The following is a 25,470-nucleotide window of genomic DNA, read 5'->3' on the forward strand; positions in this document are numbered from 1 at the left end:
GCCGCTGCTGCTGCTGCTGCTGTCTCCGCTGCTACCCCTCCCGCCTTCTCCTCCTCGGTGTCCTCATCCTTCCCCTCCTCTTTCTCCGCGCCGCCTGCGGCCCTGCCCCTCCCCGCCCGCCGCCGCGGCTGTGGCTGACAGGTGAGTGCGGGGGCAGCGGGGCGCGGACCCTCCGCCATGTTCGCGGCCGCCCGCGGGGCTGAGGGCTGCGGGGCTCCGGGCGGGCTCCGGGGCAGCGGCGGTGGCACCATGGCCGCGCTACCTGCGCCGTGCCGCCGCCGCCGCCCAGGCCCGCGGCGCAAACCGGGGCTCCTGCCCGGGCATCCCCTCCCTGCCCGTGCTATTCTGCTTGATTTCCGCGTGAAATGACTTGCACGTTCTCCTATAAAAACCTGAAATAAGCGAAAATAAGCTGTCCTTCCTCTTCTGTGTGTGGCGGTTTTTGAGCGCTCCCAGCCCCAGGCTGTGGGGATGGTTCCAGGTCTGCGGGTGGGGAAGCCGAGGGTGCTGTTAGGAGACTCCTCTCGCTAACTTTGTTCGTGTGCTATTGCCTACCCTGAGGACAGGCCAAGCATAGAGCCCCAGGAGCTTACAGGTGGAGTTCAGATCCTCTGACACCTGTACAAATGGAGTAAACGTGAAACCCCCAAATTTCTGAAGTGGGGCACAGCTAAATGATGAGGGGAGCACAGTTTGTGGTGGCATGGGGTGAATCTGGCCTTCAGCAGTGGGAGGATGACATGGAAGCATCCAAGATGGATAAAAGTTGTCTGCAAAGAGCCGTCTTCAGTAGTTCTTTTCTGAGCTAAAACCCCATGAAAATAAGTTTGAGGGAAGAATGGGTAGGCTTAATGTATTCAGGGGTTGAGTCGATGTTCGGTTCCATTCCTTATGCAAAGATGAGGAAAACTTCTGTCAAGTTGTGTTGCTCTGTGGCTCAAGGACAGCATGGTGTTTGTGAGAAAAGGGAAACTTCTATGTGTGTTTTTATCCTGTCCAGCTTGTCAAATTTATTTTGTTATTGCTGTTAAAGTGGGCTTTCTATAACAGTAATGCCATGGAAGGTTTATGTAAGGAACTGGTGGAGCAGCTTCTTCGAAGTGATTCAGTGTCATTGAGTACACCTTGACATGATATGAACGTCTGTTGTTCAGGCACCCATTTTACAACATTACAACTGCATCATTTTCCTTGAGCAAATTTCTGAAACTGCTTTCCAAGCTAGTTTGCTGTTGGCGTTTCTGATGATTTTGAATGAGAGCTGCTAACCCCAAGAAGCCACAAGTATGTTTTCTAATGAGTAGTTTAGAATAGATAATCTTTGTGCATGATGTCAGCTCTAACCTGTCTTGTAGTAACTTTAGATGTCGCTTTGTGTGTTGTGGACTTGGGCAGTTATTTTAAGAAAAGGTGCTGGCACTAAACATTAGCATTTAAGGCCAACTGTAATGTTGATTGTCTTTTTAATGGCAGTTGTTTATGTGTATGTTTGTCCCTGAACTAGGTTTATCATGTTTAATCTAAAGATTTTAAGATGAGACTACCTATTTAATATAGCCAGGCCCTTCCACCATCTATTTCTTTAATTCAGGACTTGTTTGAAGCATGCAGTCTTTAGTATGGACGGAAGTGCTTAAGTTTGTTGGTACAGTCACAAGACAAATATTGTGAGGGTGGTAATAATGGCTTACAATAAGATCTGACTCCTATCCTGAAATTGCAAGCCAGAACTGGTATGTGCCAAGTAAGGAGGAAGTAAGTGGTATTGCATTCTATACATTTGAGATGAGATTAGGATCATTTTATGTCATGGAATTTTAAGTCTTGAAGCTAAGACTAGTAGGTTGTCTTGTGAGGTGAAAGCCAGGGTGAGGGGCTTCTTTTGGAGGCCAACCCTTCAAAGCCCTGTGGGGGAGAGTTGGTTACTGCTCTGTGAATGATCACTGAGGAATGGACAGGAATCAGGATTGTCTTCTTGCAAGCCAGAGTGGTTTGTATTTTCTCATCTGCAAGCAATATGTACTGACTATTTTTAGGCTTGCTGTTCAAGATGGTAGGCTGGGTGCTCACAGTGCTCTTACATGGTCTGTTGGTAGGTTCTGTAGTTCTCTGTGCTAGACCACAAGAGGTAATGCTTCAAGAATGTGCTGTGCAGAGATTATTTATTGGTGCTTCTGAAGAACTTGCTAGATATATTACAGTCAGAGTCAAAATTACTTGCTTTTGTTCAAGTCTTAAAAATGAAAAGATTTTAGTGTACTTTATATTCCCAGATGAAGAGCAGTGATGCTAGAGGCCACTGTGCTTGAATAAGACTATAATAGCAATTAATTAATACATTCATAACAAGTACACAAATATTATTTGTTTAGGGACTAGCAGAATAAGATTCTAGCTTCTGAGTGTAGTGCAGTACTCCTTGAACAAACACCTGGTTAAATTGCTTTTGCTTTTGAACTTCCTTAGGATTCCTCACCCTCAGGTCCTGTATTTGCATCCCCGTGCCTGCATGGAGGCTACTTCTAGGCTGTTAAGGATTTGCTAATACAGAAATGGGAGCTGCAGTGCCTGTGAAACAGCTGAGGAAATAAAGTACCCTTCATATTTTAGGAGTTCACCAGCTGTAAGTAATTTAGCAGGAATTGATGCTATCCCTTGAGTTCTTTAATAAAGTCAGTTCATCAATACTTCTAAATAAAGGAAGGGTACAATATATACTGATAGGTTACTAACTAGTGTTGAACATAAGATTATATTGTATTTGCACCATTTAAACTGTTTCAAACAATGAGCACCCTCAGTGAGCACAGGTAGCACTGGTCTCAAAGGGAAGCTTTCAGGTCTGATGATTATTAGTGGACCCAGGAAGGTTTCTGCCCTATTAAACAAAGTCCAAATCTGCTAATTATTGTTGTTTAGTATTAGATAATTTGAACTTGTATGGTGGAAGTAACATTTTTTGCTTTAGCAGCCTCTATGGCAGGCTGGGTCAGCCCTGCATTTTGGTGTGACTGCAGTATTTGCTGACATAGTTGAATTAGCAAGATCAAAGCTTGCTAGCTGCAGAACTGGGCTGGCTTACATTTTACATTTGGGTGTTGGTGTTAGAAGCTTGCTTAGAGTAGGTACTCACTAATGTGTTAAAGTTTTTATCCTTGATTTCAGCTGTATAACATACTTCAAATTTATTAGTGCAGCTTCTTTACTCTGCTTTCTATTGAAAGGAGGTTGTCACCCTCAGTGGTGGATGCCTGCCTTCCCCCTGCTTTCCCCTTTTACATTTCGAGGAACACCCAGTTTCATTTGAAAGAAAGCTGCACTAAATTTAGAAAAAGAAAAATCAATGTTGTGATGCTTGAGTGGATTTCACAAGGTTTGAGCACACTCATTAGTGTTTCTAGCATCATCTGTGATGATCTGGAATGGTTTTGTTTCCTAAATATTTACCTTTAGCTGAACAGCTAGTCTTACCAAGCAGTCTGTTTGGCCTGGTCTTTCTCAGGTGTGCTGTAGTCCTGCAGCTTGCATTGAATTAATGGCACTTGCATGTACAGCATCACTGAGGCAAATTGTTCACTGAAGACCTCAAAATGAAGGTTTTACTCCTTTAAATTTGATTTCTTTGCATATTAATAAAAGAGTGTAGTGGCATATGTTGGTACTTAAATTCCCTTAACTCATGAATAATGCTGTCAAACTGAGTTCCATGTAATTAAGAACCTAATAACTGTAATCATTCTTCTCTCTTTCTGTTTTCCCTCCCTGCTTTGTGGAAAAAAAAAGCCCCAAACCCACACACTCCCCTACATTAATGGGCATCTTTGTATTGTAAGGTTCTAGTGCTGCACTAGACAATAATTACTATTGTAAAATGTCTTTGTGTTTTATATAGTATACACAGAAATTTTCTTCTAAGCCATGTTTGAAAACGGGAGATATGAGATGAAGAGATTTAAGCACACACAAATACACTAAAATTGTATGGTGTTTTTTTTTTTTCATTTGAGACAATCATTTAAATAGCAACTATTGCTATTTCTAAACTCAAGAAAATGGAGCAGGGAGATGTTGGGGAAGATGTTGCTGAATCTTCCTGATGCTTTCCCTTTACAGACTTGTGTGTTGTCTTGAATGAACAAAAAAGGAAATGCAATACTGTAGCCATTCTGTCTGTGCTCTGACAGCAGAGCACAGCTTTTCTCCCTGGCTTCAGCAACATGCATACCCCAGGAATTCTTTCCTTTCAGCAGCCTCCTTGTTCTGTGTTCAAGAGCAGAAGTAGGCAAGCATGATTAGTTACTGCTGCAGTGAGTATTTAAGTCTGGAAAGGCCAGTGTGTGTGCACTCTTTGTTGGTGCTGCTTCTCTGTTGTAGCTGACTAAAACAGTAATTGGTTACACATCTGCTCTTTACTGTTACTCTGATGAAATACTTCCTGTGACTGGGTACATCTGTTACAGAAAGGTAGGTGGTGGAACTTTAATTTAACACACTCAAATATCCTGTGAGTTTAATTAAACAGCATATCTGAAATACTGGAGTATCTTTGCATTCAGCAAGCAGTAACCACCTGTGGTCTAGATGTTTTGTGGGACACGTTTTACTCCCCTACTTCTGCAGATTTATATTGCTGGAAAGGTCCTCTGGAGGCTTTGACAACTGATCATTGTGTGAAGTCTGTGCAACTGGAGTGTTTTCCAAAATGATTGAGCAGAATAGCTCAGTATGTCTCTTAATCTCACTTCTTAGTAATACATCACTTGTGAACTGCCACCCTTAGTGAAAATAGTTTAGTAATACAATATGCTTCCTTTTTCTCCCCCTCTCCCTTTTTTCTCAGAAAGTACATTTGTTCAGGCTTTTTTATGCTTGATTGCTAATTTTTAGCTTCTGTGAATTTAGCTTCATTTGATTCAGGAAGCAAGGTTCCAATACTTCTTGGTGGTTTTTCCATCCTACTTGGGGCATTACTGGGTAGAAGGAAAGTGACCTTAGTGAATTTTTCTTTTCAGAACCCATTTGGAAAAGTTAAGATTAACTATATCTGGCTAATAATATATAATGGATTGTTTTGAAGCACTTTTTTCTGACTTGGTTTCACTGGGATTCATTTGTATTTATGTCTTCCCTCATCCCCCCTTTCCTGTTGTCTAGTGTGTTCTAACTACAAAAGTTTCAAAGAATTGAAAGACTTTGACTGGTTTGTGTACTACTGACTGTTTCACTAATCAATATTTAATATGGTTTTCATAGGATATGTAACATGACACTGATATTCTGGACAGGTAATTTTCATTGTTTGAAAACCTTACATAATAAGGGGAATCAGGTAACTGCTAGAAATGAGCACCTAATTTTTTTTAGCATCATATTGCCAAGGATCTATTTTGTGAAATCTACTCTTGAAAAACCTATAGCTTCTTACTGCTGCAATTGGAATCAGAAGAGTTCTGAAATTGTCAAAGTGAAGTTAATATTTAAAGGGACACTGTCACTATTTTAAAACTGAATTTAAATCCTTGTTCTAAGAAAACATGTTGATTATTGCTCCATGACTCAAAGTTTGTCAGGCTGTTTGGTGGGATTCAGAACAACACTATTAAAGGCAGTGAAGCTATTCCCCTTAACTTGTCCTTGCCATCCTCTGTATGCACATGCCTGCTTGTGGCCTCTTTGGTTTCAGCTTTGCTGTGGCTGTGTGCACCCTCCTGCCGAGCCTGGGAACAGCTGCATGTTTGCCCTCTCCAGAACGTGCATGGGTGGTGTGTCATGCTGCTGCATGAGGAGAGGGCAGTCCCTGGCAGGGACACTGCCTGCAGGGCAACAGAGACAGTGATTCCTACCCAGTCTGCTCCCTTTGCTCACGAGCTGCCAAAGTAGAAACTTCTACGTAGAGAATGTGAGAATTTCACTCTGTAAAGATGTAATCTTATGCATATGACTGTGTCCCTTTAAATTCTATGTGCTAGAGTGTATAGCTGCAAATCTGCATGTACTGATGCTGCAGTTGATTCATTGAGAGAAGGGATAGCACCCAGAGGGACCATGACAGGCTGCAGGAGTGCAAACCTCATGAACCTCATCAGCTGCAAGGTCCTGTACCTTGGGTTGGAGCAGCCCCTGATATCAGTGCAGGCTGGAGGGTGAACAGATTGAGAGCAGCCCAGCAGAGAGGGACCTGGGGCATGAAAAACCAGATGTGAGGCAGAAATGTGTGCCTGCAGGTAATGGCACAAGATGATGTGGACATGTTAGAGCCAGTTCAGAGAAGAGGTACAAAAGTTATCAGTGTGCTGCAAACCTCTTCTGTAGAAAAAGCTGAGAGAGATGGGGTTTTTAGCCCAAGAGGATTCTCTGGGGACACCTTATCAGCGTGTCCCTGTCACCTTATCCCTTTCAATACTTAACAGGAACTTTGGAGAAGGAGAGACTTATTACCAGGGACTATAGTGATATGACAAGTGATGATGATTTTAATCTAAAAAAGGATAGATTGAGATTAAATAGAAGGAAGACTTTTTTACAGTGAGGGTGGTGCAACATGGGCACAGGCTGGCCAGAGAGGCAATGGATGCCCCACGCATGGAAACATTCAAGGTCAGGTTGGACAGGGCTCTGAGCAATCTGGTGAGCAACCAGATGTCCCTGCCCATTGCAGAGGAGTCTGACTAGAGAACCTTTAAAGGTCCCTTCCAATGCAAATCATTCTACTCAAAAAAAGGATATTGCTGGGTAATGTCCTCCAAAATGAAGTAGCTTGGCAGAAAGGGCAAGTGGATACTGATATAGTTAAAACAGTGGCTTGTAAGGCATATGCCACATTAACATCTTTGTGTCTAACAGTTCAGGAGCCACATCTGGCAGGGATTAGAAGTTGTCTTTTGGGTTTTTTTACCCCCCTCTACCCCCAGATCTTAAGTGAAATGGTGTTAATGGATTTATGGGATTATAGTAGCTATGTGAATAAAACTGTCTTAACAAATCTACCTGTGTGCACACTGATGCTTCTGGCCTTAAAATGTAATCCCAAACTGCAGAATATGGTAACTGAAAGCCATTGAAAGAGTGGTTCCCAAGGGAGCTAGGAAGCAGGGTGGAAGAGGGGAAAATATATATGTGTACTTGGGATTTGATCCTCTTTTGAAAGGAAATAGAAATGTGATGAGCATGGAAAACCTGTTCCTCATTCTTGACCATATGTCCATGAACAGGAAGATACTTAGTGAAGCCCAGAAAATTGGCAGTAACTGTTTATGGGATGGACTTTTAAAAAATTTTGTAGAGGAATTTAGTCACAGTGAATAGCAGAATTTAGGCAAATAAGGGCCTACCCAACGGTAGTTTTTTCTAGCCTCTTCTTTAATTTGTGAATATAGCTATTTAGTTACTACTGATTAATCACACATAAAAAGCTCTAATGGGATTAGGTGCAGGGGAGGACTCTGTGGAATCCAGAGGATATGAAAAATAAAATTTAGTACAGTACAGGTCACTGGTGCAGCCTAAATTTTATTTTAGATTCACTGTGGAATTGGTGTCAGGTTACTGGAACACACTTCTAAAAGCTAATTAAAATACCAAGTTCTTTAATAAGGACGGATGGGCATTAAAATCTTAACTAAATCTAGTCTCAGTTTTGATACTAATACCTGTATCTCTATACATTTTCATTTTGTGATATAAAACCCAGAGGAGGTTTCAAGCTCATGTTATTCACAGTGCACACTGTGTTTTTAGCAATGCTTTCCTTGGCTTTATGATGTGGTAAGAGCTGCACACACCATGTCAAAGCCCTGAAGTGGTTAATGCCTGCCTTGTTCATAGCCACGGTGCTCATTCCTAGCCTGAGATCCTGCGTGTTGGCGGATCTTAAATTGGAAGTGGTCCTGGGTTTGGTTTAAATTTTCTCTGATCAACTTGTTTAAAAGGAAGCTCAGTTGCCTGGTTAGCTTTGCCAACTCTGCTCTCCTATTTCTCTGCAGACTATTGCACCTATTTTAAGTTTTGATTGTTGTTTCAGAAATGATTTATGCTGGAGAATGAATTTTTATTTTGTTCTTATTGTGCATGATTGAAAAAATTTGGGTAATCAATCCTGAAAGATTTGAAATATTTAACAACTGGTACTCCATGAAACAAAAATTAATTTCTGTTGAGTGTTTGGTTTAAATTTAAAAAATCCAGTAATTAAATGTTTGAAAAATAAGATTTTGACAGTAAAGAACATATTCTCCATATTTATGCAATCAAACATAATTTGATTTTTCATATATATTCTCCACATCTATGCAATAAATCAGACATAATTTGATTTTTCTTAAACAGGGGAAGCAGTAGCTCATACATGGTAATACTGTTTGGTGATACTGTCAGGTGGTTTTTGGGCATATTGAAATGCACATATTTGGCTTAAATGCATATAAGGTGACAGAAATGAACCACATCACCAGCAGCCTGTTAAGTCAGGCACATTTTCACTACTTTCATAAATTCATGGGCATTTTCATTATTAAGGAAAGTGAAACTATGAGCTGCCAAAAATGGTGGAAGGTAGTTTTCAGAACTTTTGTAATGAAAATTAGTTTCTGCCTAATTCTGAATAAGGACGTCTGTTAAATTTTGTATAGTAATGCTTAAAGTTGAATAATACATTTTTAACCTGACAGTGTCCCTAAATTACCATGTTTGCTTTCATTTTCCAGCTGGGTTTTAATTTTGCATGCATTTCATTGAACTATAGTATGCATAATAATTGTTTCCTGGAAGCATTTTGGGTCTATCTCTGCTGGTGTTCTCCAAAATGAGCAAGGAAGTGGAATTTATTTTTCTTTTGTGGAGGTTTGTTAGCTAATGAATAAATAATGCAGAAGCAATTCCATTCTATTTACATACATGTATATGGTTTTGAACTTAATGCTGTTTGAAGACCAGCTGTAAGTAAGAGGGATCTCTTCTTTTTAATGACAACCCAAACAACTCCAAAGTTCAGTAGAACCAAATACTTCCATTTTGAGAAAAAATTATTTAAATAGTGGTTCGTTTGGCAAAGCAATTTGTAATGTACAGTGCTTGTCCTTAGTTTATCATAGGAGCCTCTGTGAAGCTGTTTTTTTGAAGTAATGCCAGTAGAAAGTGGAAGCTGTGCATCTGCTCGCCAAGCCAAGCAGAAGCGTAAATCCCACAGCCTTTCCATCCGGAGAACCAACAGCTCCGAGCAGGAGCGCGCGGCGCTGCACAGAGACATGCTGGAAGGGCAGGTGAGCTGCTGCTGGGGAGCTTGCATCACTTTTGGTGTCTTTCCTATGGGGAGAAGCTAAACAAACTTCAATATTGAAGTATGTCCAGTAAAGCTGCAGGAACAGCAGATTTTGTTGCTTGTAAGCGCTCACTGCCTTTGGAGATGATTGACGTGATTGTTGACAGTGTTTCAGGTAGGTTGTGTTGAGACCTGTGGAGTTTATCAGCTTCTGTGTTTTCTTAGATGAATGATCAAGCCATAAAACAGTGGTAAAACCCCCAGCTTGTTTATTCACTGCAACCTCTCCCTCCCACCTGCAAAAGAAAAAAATCAAGATTGATTCTTGCTTTCTTGGAATAGCAGCAATCCAGAAGTATGAATAACCAAATACTTCTTATGATGACTCTGATTGGGAAAATATTAGTTGGAACACTGTTCTGCATTCCTTTCCATGAAGTAAACAAATACTGCCTGCCTGACAGAAGTGTGAGCTAACTCAGATTTTTGTTTGTGTGGGCTTGTTTGTCTTGTTTGGCTCAAATGAAGGTGTGCTCTTCTGGGATTAAATTTAAGGGAATGAACAGCAGCCACTGCTTCTGTAGCTTTCTAATCATGTCAGTGTAGTGGGTGCAATCTGGACTTGGAGTGTTGCACCTCAAAATTCTGAGATTACCTGTAGGTAAGGCTTCTGTCAGAAGCAGTACTGGCAAATATAAGCAAATGCCTGTTTAAAAGTATTTATTGTCAAATTGACTACACAGTGTTAGTGTGGGACTGGCAAAGATGATGCAAAGCTTGATTTTTATGAGACAGTTGGTTTGAAATACAAATGGAGTTTGGCTGTGAGAAACCTCACACTGAAGTCTGCAGAAACACAGAAGGGAAAACCTGGTGTTTTCTCTGTGTTGTGACTGTTTTATTTTAATTAAATCTATTTTTTAGTAAATCATAGCATTAGTTTTCTGGGAATTAACAGAGCCTAGGTTGTTGCTTCTAGTCATCTAAAAGTTGGAGAATCAAGTATTTAGATAGAAAACTCTTCATGCATTTGTAAGTACTGAAGCCTTTCTTCAGGAAAGCTGTGAAGGGCAGCTGAGAGGTCAAGATATGCTGTCACCCCTGCATAGTAAACCAAAATGTTAAACTGTTTCAAGTTTAACATTAGGCTGTAATGCATAGATGTTTAAAATGTTTTATCTATCATCTTGTTAGATTTTGTTGACCTTGAGCAGCTGGGTGGCAGATTCTATCAAGTAGAGAGTATTAGTGCCCCTTCACAGTGGAGCTGTAAACCTCATGAGATCTAGCTAAGGACTTTTGCAGATAAAGAGATAACATTATTACATGCTGTTTTAATAAGCTATTTTAAACAATGCCAATTTTAAACAGAGGAAAGGAAGTGAATGCATTTTACTGTGTTGGTTACTTCATTACAAGTTTAGATTTGTTTATACTTTCAGGCTTTGAGAATTGGTGTGAAAAACTTTTCTACATCTCCTTTTTGGTTGCAAAAGTTGTAGGATAAGTTAGTTTCTTCCATAACCTCGCTGTGTGAAATTATTGGGTAATTGATTTTGAAATAATTCTTCTAACTTCAGTGTTTCTCTTAACAGTGTTTAATGTATTTAGTATTTTTGTTTAATCAGTTTTGTTTCAAGTTGGTTTTAATTAGGATCTGTGGTGCTTCTGGTTTCACCCTGTCGGAGGAGAGGCAGATGAAGAAAGGAATGATGTAGAGTGGCTTAAGGAGCGTGGTCCCACTTCTTCCAGCACAGTGCCACAGCTTAAACCAGCTGTGAACCTGTGTGAAATTGTGCACAAAGCTTGTGTGCTCTGTGTCATGGCTATGAGAGCCTTCTCTTGCTCTCTCTTTAAACTTTGGAACCAACCTGCCCAGGCAGGGTCACGGGCGGCCTCTTGCGCTGTGCCTGCAGACAATTCCCGGGGCTGCAACGGAAGGTGACTCAGCTCAGTGAAAGCTTTTTTATAAAGAACTTTATAGCTGGCTACCTGGGTAAATAGTAAGTGTAGTAAGCCAATTTACATAGTGTGGTCTACGAGCATCTGAGGAATAGAATGCTTGAGTAATATCTGAGGAGGGAAGGATTAGAAATTGTAGTTTTCTTCACACTTAGTTATGGATAGTGACAAAAGTAGGTAAATGTCAAAAATACATTTAAAATTTTAGTTTGTCTTAAGCTTTGGTAATAAGATGCATTGTGCTCACAACTTTCTAACCCATTGCATTGTCAACTTTTGAATTACTTTATCAAACAAAGGTATTTCTTCTTGAACTGGAAACATATTGATATTTAAAAGAAATTTTTTCTCACTCTCTATTTTTTAAAATGAATTGCACATGCGTCTTGGTTTTGTAATTTTTCTCTAGTAGGGAAAACGAAAACAAATATCACCATAGATGTTTTGAATTCTATCCCTTGAAAGAGAAAGAATATATAAAATGAATATCTCTATGATGCACATAGTTGTTTGTTTTGTTTCTACACTAGGAGCAGTTTTAATTTGCCTCCTTGCTGGGACATTGAGATAACTCTTAAAATCAGTTAAAGACTGAAGAGTAATTTAATCAAATATATGTAAAGAAAAATATAACCCCCCAGTATTTTGCTTCCTAGGATTCTAAGTTACCATCTGCTGTCCGGAATACACTCCTTGAACTTTTTGGGCAAATAGAGCGGGAATTTGAAAACCTGTATATTGAAAATTTGGAATGTGAGTATCTAGTTTTTTCTCCAAGTTATGAGTTGTTCATATTTGGGTTATATTAATACTAATTAAAATGTTTACATTGGATAATGCAGTATAATTAGTGTAGTTTTCCTGTGAGCAGTTTAGTAGTTGTTCTGAACTTGTAGCCAAAGATGGAGTTTGTACCTTTTCAGAAAAATCACTTTCTTAGCTCTTTGATGCAAGAAGTGAGAACTGATGTCTGTGGAAGCCAGTGAAGGGTCTGTCTCCTTAGCATTGTAGGCTCTGGTTATGTTAATCTCCAGAAACTCCATCCAGCCTTTGAAGTTTTTGGCAATGTTTTATATTTACATGCTTTATTTTAATGGTGTAATATAAGTAAATGAACTTGAAAAACCTACTTGCTTGAAAAAGTGTAAAATGGGGTGGTTTTGGATCAAGCTACTTACACATTGCATAACCAGTACCTGCAGCTGTTCAGGAGTTTTGAAGTCAAGCAGTCAGATAAAAATTCCAGGTGTTATCTTAAAAAGCTATTTGTTTGATGGCAGGGCAGTTGTCTGATAATGTAAGTGATCCAAGGTGATGTAAGAGGATCCCAAGTTAAGTAACACAGGCCTATAAAATTCCCTTGCTGGAATTTCAAGCTGTGTTACATTGGTTTGGATTCTGAATTGTGGAATGTGTCTGATTTGGGTCCAAGTCAATTTTTTTTTCCAGACCTAATCAGTTCCCACATTTAAACCAGAAACATTATGGAAAAAAAAAATCCTGCCTGCTTTTTTTGACATGTTCTGGGTTTTTTATTCTCTTAAAACCTGTGATTGTTTTGGTTAAAGGCTGTCATCAAAAGTATGCATTTTTAGTGACAATTTGCACAAGTGAACTCTTGGCCTCCTGCTGAGAAGTTAGTTGGTAGCAAGAAAAGTAGAATTTCCATCCCCAGCCTTCAGAAATACTTGTCAGAAAACAAGTGGTGGATTTGTACCCTCCAGAGTATGATTATTTTCCTTCTTTTCCATTTCCATTTCTTTATCTACTTTCTTCACCTCACAGCTCTAATTATGATCTCTTTTCACCCCCCTGACAATTTCTAAATTTTTGTCTTCTCATGCTCAGTCTAATATTTTTTATTCTTGGTCTAATTCCTACACTAGTGCAGGAGTTATTGTACAGAGAATTTTTTTAAAATAAATTCCAAAGTATAAAAAATAGTCATTTGCAGCATTTCCTTTCCTGTGAGACTCTAGTAGTAGACAAGTATTCAGGGAGAATGCTATTTTGTGATTAATAAACCTGTGTTAAGAAAGGATGTGCTAATTCTGTGGCTAAAATATTTATGATGCCACAAGTTTTCTGTCTTCTGCTGGATTTAATTCAATACAGATGGGCCATGTATTTCACAGAAGTGGTTTTGTTAAACCTTAGCCTCATCTATTAGTAAGAGTAATTAGAAGCCACCAATACTTTGTGTGGAATCTGGGTCAAGGTTGGTCTCTGGAAAATTCAGCATGAATCTTGCTTTATAAAATATGCCTTTATAAAATCCCAGTTCATCTCCTTTTCTCTCCTTAGCATAAAATAGCTTACTTACTAACCATAACAGTTTTTAAGTAGTGTGTTGATGCTGTTATGAATGATTTTCAGTTTCTGTAGTAATGTGAATTTCTGGGTTTGTTAGTGCGTCGGGAGATTGATACTCTGAACGAGCGCCTAGCGGGTGAAGGGCAGACAGTTGATGGTGCTGAACTGAGCAAAGGACAACTGAAAACAAAAGGTAAGAGAGCCACAAACAATCCTAAACCAGTATTTTTGAATCCACTTTTTTGTACTTTGTTGAATGTTACTGAAGAGTTACTTACACAAACAAGCTAATGCGGTATTTGAAATACCTTCCTTTGAATTTATTTGTCTCCACAGCCAGTCACAGTACCAGTCAGCTTTCTCAGAAATTAAAGACAACTTACAAGGCATCTACTAGCAAGGTATGAGGCAAATTAAATCTCTGTTCATCCATGTATACTTGTGAAGCTAACATAACTGTCCCTTAAGTTGAGAATTGTGGTTTCTCTAAGCTGGGTAGCACTGGTCTGTAAATAAATCTGCCTCCTAAGGAGCAGTATGTTTATCTTGCATTCATCAGTGACCCATTACTTCAACCATACCATATGATATTGTTACAATAATTGCTCACCTTTTTTGAAAAAGGGATATTGGAGGGGAGAGAGTGTGCACATGTGTATGTGGGAGTGCTGTTTTGTAAACAGAACTAAAAAATAATTCTGTTTCTGAGGGAAATAGAGAACTTGCTAGTGGATTTCTGAATAAAGATTTGGATATTGCAGTTGAAATAGGGATTTAAGTAGGCGCCTCTGTGTGTACTATTACACATTCCTTTTTAAAATAATTTTTATTTTTAGCTATGAGGCTAGAACAATTTGTTTCCTTTATATTGCAAGCCTTGCTCATCAGTAGCTAGTGATGTTTTTTTGCTCGGTGTATGGCACAGTTAACCTTTCTGATGCTTTTTATTTTGTACATCTGCATCAGCCTGGTATTTTTGTTTCCCACATTCTCTCCTCTTTTTCAGTTTTTGCAGAGAGTTTACCTGCTGCTCTTTTTCTCTATATCAGAGTCATTTAATGATACATTATTAAGGTTAAATAGAATGTGAGGAAACCACAGTGGAATCTGGAATGTGAACCAGCTGTATAGTCAGCTCTGTGGTGACCTGTAATGCAGGCTGATATGTGGTGTAGGTGTCTTGGAAATGCTTTCTCTTAAATATGAAAGTTTGAGAGTAAGAATAGGGTGGTGAAATAGACTGAAGCTACTGTGGTTTATTTGGTCTCCTTTTTATTTTGTTGTTTTTCAGACTTTTATTCTTACCAATTTGATGCACAAAGGTGCCTCTTGCAAGACTTAATGACTTGAAAATTCTTTAATGAGACCACTTAAATAGTGACAACATGATATTAATAGGGGCTATATAGTTTTGGTACCTACTATGTAGTTATGAATTAGTACCCTCTAGTGCTGTGTTTTGTGGGTTGTTTGGTTTTGTTTAGTTTTTGATTTGTTTATGGGGTTCTTTTTTTGTTTTTTGTTTGGGCTTTTAAGGCAGGTGTTAAATCCTTCTCTTCTTTTTACTTCCTTGCAATGTAGCACTTGTAATTTTTGCTGAGCAAGACAGGGAAACCTCATAGCTTCAGCATGGGAAGCTGGGAAGTATGAGGAGGAGGAGACTCCTGGGGAGCTGATATGCATGCACAGCAAAGCAGCCATGAGTAGTGGAGCATGAAGAGTTTAATACCTGAACATTATGCTCATCTCTTGTATCAATTGGTAGCCAGCAGATATCTGCATGTGCTGATGTATTTTGCAACTTTGAGTCAGAATGTACTGGGGAGTAGACAGGAGCTGAAGGAAGTTACAACACTGAGAATATCTCTGTCCAGTGTGTTCTTTGAGATCTTAATGCACTCACAGAGGTGCTTTATTTGGACCTCTCCTTCCTCCCCACACAGAAGAATCAAGGCTGTTAAACTATTGCCTCTTGACCCACAGAGAGGCTATAGCAAAGAGTTAGGAAAGAGCATAACTTTCTAACAAACCATGATTTTTCCATCTGTACCCTGACTGGATGTAGTTCTCCAATACCCTGTCTGAGGAAAAACACATTTAGAGTTTTAAGAGCTCAGTAGCTTTGAAATTTTATGGCTGTACTTTCTGTGAGCATTGAATGAACAATGCTGTTTCCCAAAATGGTTGTGTTCCAAACTCCCTGGGGTAGGAGGTCACAAGTTTTCTCTTCAGCCCTGCCTTTATATACTACCATACAGGGGGTTCTTGGGTGTGTGGTTTTTTGCATTGGTTGGGGGTTTTTTTTGCCTGTGGAAGATTAGAAGAGGCTTAAGTCTTACAAACCAATTGTTTTGTGTAATTGCACACAACTACATTTTTCAGATTGTCAGCACATATAGAATTAATTTTTTTCCTGAAAAAAGCTTTCACTCTTTGCTTAATCTAATGAGAAGGCTGATCCTTGACTGCTTTAATATTGGTAAAAAATAGTAGGACAGGTAAGAAATACTAAAGCAACCTGTTCATTCTCTTGGAGAAAATGCTGAAGTGAACATTCTTAATTCAAGCCCTTCATGTGAAATTTCCATACTGGAATATTTTTCATTACTTAGCTATATATCAAGTTGGCAAAACTCATTTCAGAAAAGCATGGTTTTAGCAGCAAATGTTTTCCACTAGTGTCCAAATCCCGAAGAGGTCGAGTTAACATTTGGTACTGTTAAAAGTCATTTTTTTGTTAATGGACAAGATTCCATAATTTAACTGCAGTTGGTTTCAGATGCAGGAATCACTATATGAAATCCATGTTTTGATATTAACAAAATGTAATGGCTGCTGTTAATGATGCCTGGCTTATGAAAGTTGTTACAACATCAGGGAAGCATCAATTGTTTATGCAGAGTCCTAAAATAAGCTGAAATGATGTAACTTGCTCCAAATACCAGGATCTCTGATTTGTCTAGATCAGGATAAAGTCTCTTAAGTGCACCCAGTAGTTAAAAGGAAAAAAACTTTTTTGACTATGAAGTTTTGACCTCACTGCCTGAAGTTGCTTCACAGGACATTCTGTTCATCAGGCTCAGTGTAATGCTGCTGGACTGGTCCTGAGTTGATTAAGTTTTCATTTTTACTTCTAATGTGCCCTGGTTGTGTAAGAAACTTTGTTACAGGGTGCCTCACTCTGGTTGCCATGCAATTGTTTCAGTTTGTGTTCAATTTTTGCTTGTTCACATAGTAAACAATTGTTTTCTATTAACAAATCTTTTTGTAGGAGGAAGTACATGAAACTGTATCAATTTAAGAAAGAGGACAGGCAAAGCTGAAAAACACTCAGGATGTGCTTGGTCATTTATTTGTGTATGATGATCTACAGAAGTTACTTCAGAAATTTTCTGCACTACAGAGATCTCTTTTTAGCAAGTTGCATGTTCTTTAAATATTTCCTTTCCTGGCTTAGGACATTGTTTATGTGTGTTTAGCAAAGCAGGAAGTAGTCCAGGCCCTGTCTAGTTTATCCAGTTACTGGTATGTGAGGTGAAGGACAGCAAAAAAGGAAAGGAAAAAAAGCTTGGAAAAAGTGTGTGTTGAGTAAATATCTGTGTCAGGATGTTTAATGTTGGATAGTGTTCTTGAACTCCTCTGTGTGTTAGTTAAAGACTGCTAATACCTCAGAAGGAGTTTTACATCCTTGCCATTAAATGATCAATGAAACCACTGTCCAGCAGTTTTGGAAATTCTGTGTTTGTTGATGGGTAGGGTTTAGCTTCTCCTAGAAAACACTTGTGTGGGGGTTTGACTCAACATTAGAAAGACAGAATAGAATGCAAGTGCAGGCTGAGTTGGAAAATACCAAGTTTGGAGTTTGAGCTGAGTGCTGTATTAGTCCTTTCCTGTTTGTACTTAATTCAGCTGTTCCACTTCTCATACATGAGTCCATTCAATTTGAGGACTGTATTCAATGTGAAAGTTGTATCTGTAGGATGGTGTTCAAAATTGAGGAAATTCTGCAGTATGGTTGAACTAATAATCTTTACCATTAGCCCATTTTCTTTTCAGTGCATCTGTAATGACTGTTCCTTCTGCTGCTGTGAAACCAAAATGCATATTAGCTGATAATTTGGAATTCAAATAGGGCATTATCATTTCATCATTGGAGAGTTGACATGCTAAGGGTTTGGAATGCTCTTGCAGATTTTCTTCTAGCTCTAAAAATCTTTTTTGAAGTAATTTGCTTTAATGACATACTTAAGACCTTCTATTTTAATACCAGAAACTAATGGGATTTAACCATAGTTTATTGTATCTGAAATGTAGACTTAATTAACTTTCTAACTTTTACTAAGCTGTAGATAAGTCTTAATGTGATTTGTGTTGATGTATTTAAAGGTTTTGATTTAACTGGTCAAATACCTACCTGTAATTCCATGCTGAGGAAAACACTGATAAATTGAAGTTGTCTTTTTGTTTCAGTTTAACAAAGCTTTTGAGGTAGTCTTTCTCAAAGAAGAATTAGGAGCTTCAAGACTTGTGGAGTAGAAATAGGGTATTTGTAATGGTCATGTTAACTTTTTTAAGCCATCTTTCTTGACTCTTGATTTCAATTGTCTCTGGAAGTGTTCAGCAAGAGAAACTTTAAAAAAAAATATCGCAGTTCCTTTATCTGAAAATGCAGAATTTCTGCAATTTGCATCCTTTCTGTATATGCTGAGTGTTTTGAGCATTCCTGCACTGTAGTGACTTGTGGTTTTACTGTTTTACTATACTTTTCTTCCTTTTGTTTGATATTACTTATGCACATAGTAATTTGGATTTAATGAGCCTTCTCTCTTTTTCCCCTAATAGCTTCACTTTGAGGGAGCATGCTTATCAAATGTTTAGATGAGTTTGACATCTATTTTTAAAAGCTTCATTACACAAATAAACAGACATATGCTCTCAGGTTGATGTTTGATTTGATTAGCTTCATGCAGTTTTAAAGAAGAGCCGTGAGTGTTTTAAATTGGAATGTTTCTGGGTTTTACTAGAGTTATATAAAAAGTACTTTTTTTTTCCAAGACATTGCAGTGGCTAGCAGGGACTGCCTGAGTTACCAGATATACTTGCTTGGGAATAGGCAAGGAAAGTTTTAAGGTCTTTTGCTGGGTTTGCTCTTCTTTTTTTTTTTGTTTTCCATTGAAATCCTTACCCAGACTGAATGAGAAATGCACTCTGTAATTGTACAACTCATTATTCCAATAAGATTGCATTATTGTAGTACAGAACAGTTTGCCTTGCATTCTGTAAAATGGCTGCTATTAAAAAGGGAAAAAAAAAAGAGAGATATGTTTGCATCCAAACTCACTTTCCTACCAGCAAATGTCAAATTTTTGACAGTAGTGATTTGTCAGAATATTAAGGAATCATGGAAAGGTTAATATCTATTTTTATTTGTGAGATAATTACCTAATCTTGGATTGATGTGGAAAAAAATTGTTGGTGTCTCTGCTATTTCAGATTGTATCCAGTTTTAAAACTACAACATCAAGGGCAATCTGTCAGCTGGTAAAAGAATATGTTGGCCACAGGGATGGTATTTGGGATGTCAGTGTCGCGAAAACTCAGCCAGTGGTGTTGGGAACTGCATCTGCTGGTAAAGTTTTGTGTTGCTTGAATATTTAGAAAATTCTGGTTAAGTCCCTAAGCTATAGCAAATACAGATCCAAAGCGTACTCAAAAACTGAGATTCACCCTGAAAGAGTCCTTTTAAAGAAGTTCTGTAGCTGAAAAATTCTTAAAATTGGAATTTCCTTTCCCTTAGAAGGCTCAGGCATGCTTGGTGGTCTTCCTCAAGTGTGTGCCAGTCACTCCCATGCAGGTCACACTCTCCCTAGTCAGCTCTGGCATGGTGGGTGGGGTGGGTGGGTGGGATGGAGGGCTGTTTGCTTGGGGAGGCCTCTGGCACAGAATTCCATGTGGCTGGGTACAGAGATCCCTGCAGGCTTTATCTCCTAGCATTGTTTAGTCTTTGTTTTGTAGAAGCTGTGCATGTGGTCATAGTTGGCCTATTCTTGTATTCTTGCATTCTGTCTTTTGCCTCAGGACACTGGGGCAGCTAAAAATCTTAATTTTCATTCTTATTTAGTTTATTAGATTTATTCCTTCCACTTGAGGGGGTACAAGTACTAATGAACAAGTCACTAAATCTATTATAGTCCAAAAATCAATGTAGAGATTTGTATAGTTTTAGAAAATTATTAAGAAAATAAATAATAACCAGATAGAATCAGTCAATTTGAAGTGACATTCTTTTGAAGATGAAACAGAATCTGAAGGTATTGACTGGACTTTATTATTTATGGACCAGAAATCTCTGCTTCTTGAACTGAACTGTTACAATTTTTATGTGCCCGCTGAGGGGGCACATTTTGTCTTTGTGTGGGACATCTTATCTTTGTCCTGGTTTAACCTGGAAACCTCCTGGAAATTCTCCAATTCAGCTTTAAGGTTCTACCCACTAAATACTGAAATTAATTATTTCTTTTCGGGTGTGGCAGAATAAAGGAGTGGCATTTGGAGTGATTTCCTTTTTAAATTAATTTTTTTAGTGCTCTGCAGTGACCTGTGTGCATTTGGGATTTCCATGCAGGAAGTAAATAGATTGTGCATAGAATTCCTGTTTGTAGTGGCTGCCTTTTTCACCATGGAGTGCTTTCTCTTTTTTTTCCCTGAGTCTCATGATACACAGCTGGAGCATTATACAGAATTTGCATTTCAATTTACCTTGCTGCAAATTAATCTGATTAGGACAGCACCTTTACTTTTTGGGGGAGTTGTGTACAATGATAAGAAAGTGTTTTGTATATATATGTGGTAGTGGAGAGTTCTACATTTAAAATCTATTTCATATGGGATGTGCTATAGTGGAAGTTAACTTGTTTGTTGAAAGGGTAAAAATGAAAAAAATATGTTTTTAACTATTTACAGCTGCTTTTTAATCTTTGCAGATCACACTGCATTGCTGTGGAGCATAGAAACAGGGAAGTGCCTTGTCAAGTATGTAGGGCATGTTGGCTCAGGTAAGATAAGGGCATGTTGAGAAAACTGGGAACAGAGCTTGGGAGGGGGAAATGTGTTTTGGCCAGCTACAGAAATGTTTATTGTGGTTTCACTTGCAGCTTTGCCAACATCATTAACAAGTCAGTTGTGAAGTTCCACTAATTTTCATACAGAGAACGTTTTGTAATATGATTCTTTATTGGAGAGGCACATTAAGACAGTTCTGCAAATGCTGAATGAATAAACAAGTCCATATAAAGAAATTTACAGGCACAGTTACGACACTCAGAAGTGAAATGTCATAACTCATTGTGGTCTTGTGCATATGGAGAACAAAAGAAGCTTATATAATCAGAAATTAGCTGTCTTGCAGGATCTCTGTTATATTTGGGTTAGAACTACAGATGCTAGGTGAATATATTTTTGCACTTCTTTGTTTAAGATCTCTTTTGCTGCATAGTGCAAAGATTGTGTTTTTAAGACAGTTAATTAAATATAGGTATTTTTCTTTCTTTATACCAGTATGAATATTGTGCAAACTGTTTTTTAAACCCCTCTTTGGGTGGGGCGGTGCAGTGCAGTGAGTGTCTTTGATGTTAATTTTTGGTGTCCAATTTAACAAGAATTTGATTAACACCCTTCTGCCTCTTAATGAGTTAGAATACAGGATTTTATAGACCAAAACTGGAGAGGTTTTCCATAGCTTTAACTTGCTGTTGTGACCTGAGCACTTGAGTGATCATACCCTGGGAAAGTGAGGAACCCAGTTATTGACCAGGATTGTTTGGTTAAATAACTCAGCACATCACACAAACTTCATGGCAAGGGTAGAAATAGAATTAAATTCTCTAGAACTGGTTCAGCTGTGAGTTGTACTTTTGCTTCCTGCTACATGACTTCTAGCTCCTACAGCACAAAGATAAATGCATAGGAACAACTGGTAACATTTTAATGCATTGAGATATCTCAGGTTGTTTGCTGCATGGACCTCTAAGTTCTATAAAGTCGTGTTTGAAAACTTCACTCACTTGAACTTTCATGCTGGTAGTTTTCTTTAAAAACTGATGCTTGGGTAGCTATGCAAATAAGTCCTAACCTGCATTTAAACAATTGTGTTTAAACAGCTGTGTTTGAACAACAATGAAAGATAAATTGTATTGTATATACATTTTATATAACTATATACACCTATAAATTATAATAGAAAGAATATATTTTTTATGTAATAAAACCTTTTTTGTTTGACAGTTGATTTGAAGTGGTGCAAAGGTGTTGGGTGCCAGCAGCTGGTGCACCATAAAGTTGGTTCAGTTTAAGGAGTATTTTTTTAGACTCATTACACCACGCTCTCCCAACCACATATGCATCTATTTTACTTGTACAATGGATGGAAATGAGTTCTAAGTTCTGTCTTGAATGAATCCTCTGAAATGAAATAAAGAGCTTTGTTAGTTGATAGAATTCTTGCAGGACATCCTGTTTTGATTACATATGGTTGCAGGATTGAAATCTGATTTGTGTTACTTGCATCAGGTTTTCAGGAATTTGTTCTTGCAATGCTGAGTAATAAGCAGGATGTTGATGGTAACATACAGGAAGTTTTCATTGAGTTAGAAATAATTATGGATACTTAAATTCTCTTTATGGAAATCCAGGATGTTATCCTCTGTCAGTTTACATATTATTTGAATATGGTTTGTCTATCCTCTCTAACATGAACCACTTGTACTAGATTCAGGAAATAACTTGCTAGAAAATGTGTTGTATGTAGCTGCTTTCAATTGTTTCAATTGTAGCTGCTTCCCTTGATACTACACTTTTATGTCACTTTAAAGATGACTACCAAAAATTGCTGAAAACTTAAGACTACTTGATTTTTCAATGCTTTTGATGATAAAATATTGTGAAACAATTCTTTTAGTATACTAACTTAAAACTTTGCTTTGTTTCATACAGTAAACTCCATAAAGTTTCATCCCACTGAGCAAGTGGCTCTTACAGGTATGTAAAGTTTTTTCATATGTTAAGTATGTTAATCTTGATGGAAAATAAGTGTAATTGGCTAGTTTGTTCTAGTTTTAACCTCTCTCCCTATTGCTTGTCAGCATCCTTGTTGATTGAATTATTTTTACATTTGAAGGCATAACAAATCAGAGCTAGATCTTGCCATCTGTGTTTTTCATGTCATGTTGTCATTTGTGCCTGTCTGCTCCAAACCAGACACTTAGAATCATACATCAGGTGAATGTTCTGGAATTCATCCCAGAGTACTCAAAGAACTAGTGGGTGTTATGGCAGGATATCTCCTGATTACCTACCAAAGTTCTTGGGAGTCTGGAGAGGTCTCTTCTGACAAGTATTACTCCAATATTGCAAAAAGGATGTGAGGAAAGACTAGTGGAACTACAGACCTGTTAATCCAACCTCAGTTCCTGAAAAAATTATGGAGATTTTACTGGGTACTGCTGAGAGGCATTTAAAGAATAATGCAGTCATCAGGCACTGTCAGCATGGGTTCACAAAAGGAAGGTTCTGTTTAATTAATTTGGCATCCTTCTAGGATAAAGTCACCTTCCTTGTGGGTGAAGTTGTGGTGGATTAAGTTTTTCTGGTTTTTAGTAAGGGTTTTGGTGCTGTCCTTCTGTCTTGTTCTGGACAAGTTGCCCAGCTGTGGGATGAGCTGGTTCATGGTGTGCTGTGTGGGCCACTGAAGAAAGAGCTCAGAGGGTTGCAGTAAATGGGGCTGTGTCTGCCTGGCAAAGGATCAGCAGTGCTGTTCCTCAGGAATCAATTCTAGGGCCAGTCCTGTTCTATAGATTTATCAATAGATTTATCAGTGACTTGGGTGCAGGAGTTGAATGCATCATTAGCAAGTTTGTTGGTGATACCCAACTGGGAGGTGCTGCTGATTCTCATGGGGGACAGGAGGCCTTTCAGAGGGATCCAAATAAGTGAGAGCACCGGGTGCTATCCCATTAATGGGATGAAATTTAACAAGTTTCAATGCCAGATGCTGCAGCTAAAGCAGAGTAATGCTGAGCACGAGTATAAATTGGGAGAGGAGTGGCTGGAGAGCAGTTCTAATCCTGCAAGATTAGAACATGTTTGCTCTGACCATAGCAAGGACAGTCTTGAGTTTGTCCATAGTTAATAATGAATAAGTCTATTTTAAAACAGATGGAGTTAAAATCACATGGTGCCTTCTAAGCTGTAAGCTGCCACTAGTTAAGCTGAGTTCTTTAAGGCAGAAGAGGAATAGCTTCACACTTGCTATTTTGGATTTCTCATTAAAACCATGATGAAAAAACATTTGATGGAAGAAATCATTGAATAAAGAACCCCAGGATTTTGAGCAAGTAAATTAATATCTGGTGATGTATTAAATGCCTTCTTCAAATGCTACATACTGAGCAGGGGTGAGACTCACGTTCTGATGTGTAATATTCAAGTGCATGTTTCACTGTAGGAGTGATTAATTTGGTAGCTGCTTATATCTTGCATAATGACTTATGTTTGAGATGTTCAGACTTGCTTACCATAAAGTTCATACTGGTTTCTGTTACAAAAAGGTACAACTTAGACAGTATTGCTAAATGTAATATTAAAGCCTGTTTTTATTGCCCATGGAAATATTCTTACTTATTCTCTGGTTTTTTTTTTTTTTTTTGCTTCTCTTCCCCTGTGCAGCTTCTGGAGACCAGACAGCTCACATCTGGAGATACATAGTACAGTTGCCCACACCTCAGCCAACTGCAGACTCCAATGTAAGCAATCAGCTTGCTGCAACTGAACTAATTGCCACAGCAATTTCATCAGATACAGGTTTTATCATAAGACTGAATGTTAAATTTACACATAATTAAAAAATTACATGATTTCAGGAGTGCCAAAGGTGGGTGTTTGAGGTTTTAGTTTATCAGCTGCATTTCAGCTTTTCTTTGAAAATAGACTCCCTCATGTTTTCAAAAGCATTTGGTGCAGAATAGAATTTACAGCTTCAAGTAGACAAATTGACATTTTGTTCAAGGTAGTAAATGTGTAAATGAACTGCAAATGAACAGTCAAATAACTTCTTTTTTGTAATAATGAAGTTCTTTTCAAACTGGTTAAATTTTTGTAGCATAACTTAATGAGAAACCTGTATTAGCTGTAGTTGCTGTGGATTGAAAACTGATGATAAGGACTTCTAATTTTGGCATTTATTTGAGTCTTTATTGATTTCTAATCAGTCCTTGCCAGCACACATCTCACTGTCTGATTTTGTTGTCCCCAGGGCTTTATTTAGTCAGTATTTAATTTAAAGCATAAACCTGTTAAATGCTTATTTTACTTAAAAGCACCCTTACTAAATTGTGAAGAAAACAGTTTATAGCATGAGCTTCTCAGTAGGCTAAGTAGGCGCAAGAGTTGACTGTGTAAAAAGGGACAGATTTCTGAATGGAAAATGTTTGATTCAGTTTATTTGATTTGGCATTTCCATTCTGAAAGAAAATACAAATGTTATCTTTTCCACCCCCAAGTAACATAAAAGAAAAATGTTTTTGTCTTGTGTAAGTGTAAAAGGAGTTCAGAGAATGATGTTTAGTGATGAGCAAAAGAATTTATTTTGTGTCCAGTTTACATCAGCACTGCATGATGACTGTGTATTGACCAGCAGACAGATATTGCTGTAATGATTTGATTTTTGATGAATAAAAATATGTCTGTAAATTATTGTCTTCCCAAAGATTAACATAACCAGTGTCTTGTTAGATGCTTCCTACCTCTAAAAATTGAAAGGAGAAAAGTCCCTTGATATTGTGCTGCAATGAAACTCTAGGGTAATACACTTACCAGATAGTAAAGGGGACTGATACGCAGAGCTAAAGAGTTTGGAGGAGATTTTAAAATGAAGTAGAAACAGA

At 38.2% G+C, this 25,470-nt stretch overlaps 1 protein-coding gene across 2 annotated transcripts in view; it reads left to right on the forward strand.

The window, feature by feature from the left end:
- Positions 1-25,470, forward strand: part of WDR37 (WD repeat domain 37) — a 44,714-nt gene continuing 19,244 nt past the window's right edge. The window contains exons 1-10 of one of the 2 annotated variants that reach the window (XM_005480396.4): positions 1-141; positions 5,254-5,285; positions 9,080-9,257; positions 11,875-11,971; positions 13,629-13,724; positions 13,868-13,932; positions 19,025-19,160; positions 20,515-20,586; positions 22,523-22,567; positions 24,254-24,330. In XM_005480396.4, the coding sequence (XP_005480453.1) occupies positions 9,120-9,257; positions 11,875-11,971; positions 13,629-13,724; positions 13,868-13,932; positions 19,025-19,160; positions 20,515-20,586; positions 22,523-22,567; positions 24,254-24,330 (726 nt within the window). In that variant the 5' untranslated portion in view covers positions 1-141; positions 5,254-5,285; positions 9,080-9,119. The remainder of the gene's footprint in view (positions 142-5,253; positions 5,286-9,079; positions 9,258-11,874; positions 11,972-13,628; positions 13,725-13,867; positions 13,933-19,024; positions 19,161-20,514; positions 20,587-22,522; positions 22,568-24,253; positions 24,331-25,470) is intronic. The other variant, XM_014270162.3, reaches the window with a different exon arrangement.

Source organism: Zonotrichia albicollis, chromosome 1 (genome assembly GCF_047830755.1).
Source record: "Zonotrichia albicollis isolate bZonAlb1 chromosome 1, bZonAlb1.hap1, whole genome shotgun sequence".
NCBI classification, from domain to species: domain Eukaryota; kingdom Metazoa; phylum Chordata; class Aves; order Passeriformes; family Passerellidae; genus Zonotrichia; species Zonotrichia albicollis.